Source organism: Apaloderma vittatum, unplaced genomic scaffold, assembly GCF_000703405.1.
Source record: "Apaloderma vittatum isolate BGI_N311 unplaced genomic scaffold, ASM70340v1 scaffold36269, whole genome shotgun sequence".
Lineage (NCBI taxonomy): Eukaryota > Metazoa > Chordata > Aves > Trogoniformes > Trogonidae > Apaloderma > Apaloderma vittatum.
The window spans coordinates 2414-7286 of record NW_009734111.1 but is presented as its reverse complement, the minus strand read 5'-3'; the positions used below and the strand labels follow the sequence as shown (position 1 = coordinate 7286).

General features: G+C 42.6%; 1 protein-coding gene across 2 annotated transcripts; it reads left to right on the top strand.

Moving 5' to 3' along the window:
• The first annotated feature begins 201 nt into the window (after positions 1–201).
• On the top strand, positions 202–2546 carry LOC104268796 (zinc finger and BTB domain-containing protein 8A-like). Of its 2 annotated transcripts, XM_009876157.1 has the most exons (4): positions 202–1023; position 1147; positions 1623–1792; positions 2197–2546. In XM_009876157.1, the coding sequence occupies exons 1-4, from the start codon at positions 202–204 to the stop codon at positions 2527–2529; spliced, it is 1326 nt and encodes a 441-aa protein (XP_009874459.1). In that variant the 3' UTR covers positions 2530–2546. The 2 variants fall into 2 exon arrangements, with proteins under 2 accessions (XP_009874459.1, XP_009874458.1); XM_009876156.1 differs by lacking the exon at position 1147 and having other exon boundaries at positions 202–1141.
• The last annotated feature ends 2327 nt before the right edge of the window (positions 2547–4873 follow it).

Sequence of the window (4873 nt, the reverse complement as noted above, 5' to 3'; positions counted from 1 at the left end):
GGCTTCTTCACCGCTCATTTTCTTCTTGGAAACAGGACGTGTGGTTGTGCATCCTGTCATTTAGATGTATTTATGGATGTAAATAAAGGAGGTTATTTCAAGCTGGGGCTCCCGTCTTTGGCTGAGCTGTACGGTGTTGAAGTTGAGAGTCTAATTATTTTCTATATTTTTAGAGCGACGCTTCATTTCATCTGTTCTGGAATGGAGATTTCTTCTCACCAGTTTCACCTCTTGCAGCAACTGAATGAGCAGCGCAGGCAAGACTTATTCTGTGACTGCAATATCCTGGTCGAGGGAAAGGTCTTTAAAGCACATCGCAATGTGCTGTTTGCCAGCAGCGGCTATTTCAAAATGCTCCTTTCGCAGAGCTCGAAGGAGACCGGTCAGCCGACGACAGCTACTTTCCAGGCATTTTCTCCCGACACATTTACAGTTATTCTAGATTTTGTATATTCGGGCAAATTGTCTTTAACGGGTCAGAATGTCATCGAAGTCATGTCGGCCGCTAGCTACCTGCAGATGACCGACGTTATCAGCGTTTGTAAAACATTCATTAAGTCGTCGCTCGACATCAGCGAGAAGGAGAAGGATCGCTACTTCAGTCTGTCCGACAAAGACGTAAACTCAAACGGCGTGGACCGATCCTGCTTGTACGGCGCGGGCTGGAGGGCAGAAAGCAGCCCCCCGCATTCGCACCTAAGCCCAGACCAAGGGACATGTATGATGGGCGGGAACGCTTGGAGCAATTTCAGCTACTATCCGACTTCTCAAAGAAACGCCCAGCAGCAGCTGTCCAAACAGGAGCAACGGCAGGATTCCGTAAAGAAATCCCGTCACCTGGGATTGCAGCAACCTTCTGACATTCCTCACTATAAATCATGCAAACTGGAGGACAGGGCTGTCGAGCCCGCTGGCCACATTGCTCCGCCGGAGGAGCAAGTTCCGATTGAAGCAGAAGTTGAATCTCCTCACGTGGGATACCAGTACGGCCAAGGGCCTGACGTGATGCCGAGGAGCTTGGCTGTGTCACAACAGGAGCATGAGTCGCCCCGTTCTTCTGGTAAATCGAAGTCTTCAAAAGCAGACGAGCAGTACGCGAGCATGCCCTCCATCCTAGGGGTCATGGGAAGCTGGGCTGAAGGTAAGGGTTAGTTTTAATGCTGTAGGTGCAGAGTCATCCAGGAATCGTCTGTTCTGTCCGTGAGAAAAGAATTGAGTGTACAGTTGTCAGAAAGACAACTGCTTTGTCCAGAAATGCAAGCTTGGAAAGTTTAACTCTTTCTTTATTAGTAATTTTCACTTATTGAAGTGCCTGGTTTATTTCAAAATATATAATCTTTAGTGTCTCGACGGCTGTATCTTGCAAATTTAAGTCGTGATCTTTTGGGCTATTTTTAAGCTCATTTTAAGATAGCTAATGGTCCACTCCTTTTCGTTTGTTGCACTCCTCTGCAATTTACGGGAAAACACAAGATCTTTGTGCTCGAAAAAGCCTATGATAATATTTTCTAATAAAAGCAGTTTGCTCTTCTGCTCATAAAATGCCCTGTCTACTCATGTACTACTCGAGGAAACGTTATGACTTAATTTATTTATCTTTTAATCGCATTATTTCCCAACAGATGATCTGCCCAGGATGAGGTTCAAGTGCCCGTTCTGCACTCACGTGGTGAAAAGAAAAGCAGATCTAAAGCGTCACCTTCGCTGTCACACGGGAGAGCGCCCTTACCCTTGTGAGGCCTGTGGGAAGAGGTTTAGCCGGCTAGATCACCTAAGTAGCCATTTCCGAACAGTACGTGTCTTTAGTAACTGCCTGCTTTGTTTAACGTGTAACTCTGTAGCGGTACAATTAAACACAGCACGAGGGTATCTGCTTGATATAGCGACTGCCGTGAACAGGAGGTAATAGAAAATTAATCTGGTTTCGTTGAAGTCAATTTGAGGTATAATTTGCATGGAAGGGGATGAATTTCTCTGTTAATTGATGGCTCGCAAAGGTCCTGCTCTCTGCAAGGCCTCTAGTAGAGCTTAAGTGGGCAATTACGGCATCTGCCATGGTTTGATTTTTAACGGTTCATGACTGTCTCTCAAAAAGAGTTCAATACCATTTGATGCGACTCCAGCCCTACTTTTGGTCACCTTACAAAACATTTCTTTGTGGAGACGTTATCAATTTATTCATTTTGATTTTCCCAGATTCATCAGGCTTGTAAGCCCATCTGCAGAAAGTGTAAACGCCACGTGACGGAGCTAACAGGACAAGTGGTCCAAGAGGGGACGAGACGTTACAGACTCTGTAACGAGTGTTTGGCTGAAGCCGGCATAGACAGTATTCGCATTGACTTGGAGGCTGAAGCACCCCTTGAATTCCCACAAGACGGGGATAAGGATTCCAGGTGGCACTATGGGGAAGACAACAGATCCGACGTGGAGATTGTGGAGGATGGGTCAACCGACTTGGTCATTCAGCAAGTTGATGACAGTGAGGACGAAGCAGACGAAAAGGAAGTAAAACCAAATATTAGGTAGTCGTAAGACAAGGAGTAGGAATTCTGCGGAAGAGGGCGAATATACTGTCTTGACCATAAACCCTCCAGCAGCCTGTTGTTAATCCTACAGGGACACACTGGTTTCTCTTTACCAGCTCCAGACTTGCATGTACTCGTGGACATGCCATTGAGTCCATTCTGAGTTTTGTTACCAGAACACGCGTACTTGGCTTCATTAGAAAGAATCCATCCTTCAATGACATAATGGATGAACACGGAAACGGAAGTGCTACGTGGATAACTTTTTGGAGTAGACAATGGGTCACTTCTGAGAACCTCTTTCAAGAGAGTGAGGTCTAAATGCTTAAAAAAAAATCACCTGGTAAAATTGCCCACTTCTTGTAGACATGTGGGTTTTATATGTAATATCATGTGATGATAAAGTATAAATACCCCACACACTAGAGTATAAAGAAAATCTCTCTTCAGTATTCAGAAAAGAAGATAATATTCCACCAAGTTTCATTAAGCCTTCATATTAAGATAAGGAAAAAAGGCAGCTAATTAAGAAAAAGCATATAAAAATGCTTTAGCACATCCGTCTGGAAAATCACGTTCTTGTAAAATTTATTAGAATGAGTAGAATCTTTAGCAGATCATTCATTCAAGACATGTCTTTGCAAGAAGATAAACACGAGTGTTAGTCCTAGTCAACACATCAGAGATAAAATTATTACAAATATGGATCATTAATTGCTGTCAGTAGATGTTTTATTCATTCTGACAATTGGGAACTCTGTGCTATGTTTTAATAAGCACTAGTAAAATACTGGGGGGTTTTAAACCTCTCAAAAGTGCCAGACCGATGTGATTGGTAGCCCTGGAACCACGGCAGCAGCGTCAGCTTCTCCACGCTAATGTGAAGGAAACAATCCTTACAAGGTCGCGTTAGCTGTTCTTTTCTCTCTTTGTCTCCTGTTTTGTTTTTTTTTTTATTTTATTTTTTTTGTCAATAACAGTGGCAGAACAGTTTGTACAGTATATACACCATATCGTTAGAAGTGGAACTGATGAAATTTTCCATCTGAAACCATTGACTACTCATTTGTATTGACCTGTACTCAGTTTCAGCTGAGGAGCTTTAAGAGGGAGTCATTATCAATATTTATATATTCCCAAAGTCATCTGGTCACCGAGAGAAAATACTTTAACCTTTGCCAGTCTGTATGATATGCCAACGAGAACACGATGTACTGAAATTTCCAGCAGTCACATTTCTGTAATCCTGCCTACAATTAGACTACAAGAGGTGAGATGACTGATGGTGAAGAAAGTTTACTTCTATAACAAAATAAGTTTTGTTACTTAGTGAGCTTATCTTAACCCAGCACTGCAAACGGGAGAGGAGCAGGAGTATGCATCTGGGCTGCTTTTACTCTGTATTTTCTCGGACAGACCCGAGTATTATTCCAGTCTTCATCCTGTGATCACTGAACTCAATGGGTATAGGCTTAGAAAAACCTCTTCTTTTTTTTTTTCTTTTTTTACAACTTTGTAAGCATGTTTGGCTGAAACCCGGGATTAATTACAGAACAATCCCATATATATACTATATATTCTCTTTCCCAGGGACAGCTAAAAAGTCACTATTTTATCTTTATTTGTGTAAAGCAAAACGTATAGCCTTACTAGTATCATCATTATCGGAGAGTGCAGCATTTTCGTTCCAGGCTGCAGCTGGCCAGCCTGCAAGTCTTTTAAATGACAGCTCAAGTGCTTCCTGCTAAGTTCCCAGCGTAGGCGTTGAGTGTCCTTCCCCTAAACATGTTGGGCTGTCAAGAAGCAGCCGGCTTGTATGTTCGAAAGAGATGAGAAGTGGTATTTTATTGTTCCTACAAAAATTATTGACCATTGACTTAGACTGGGCGAGGGGAGTGGGAGGGAGGAACTTAACAAAACTTGCTGATGACCCCTATGAAAGCGTCTTTTCCAAACAAGACTTACACTTGCCTTGATTTTATGTTACGCTTTGGTTGGCGGCCCATCACATGGACTCCATGTGAAAAGAGGCGGTTCATTTCTTGGAGCTTATTTCTCCTACAGTGGCTAAGAAATATTCCTGAGCAACCTTAACTGAATCAAGTATAGAACAAAGAAATATATAAAAGAATATGGAATGACTTTGATTAAATTTCAAGAGAAAATGCTTGCTGAAATCAAATTGAATAGATTTTTCCCTTTCCATATTAAACAGTATGTGCAATAAATTCTAGGTATCAGTGCCTGCTGTCCCAGAATACCAAGTGGCTGGGATTAGTCTCTGTGTGTGTTTGGGGATGGAACACGGGGACAGGAAAATAAAGTGTCGCTCGGGGCCCAAAATC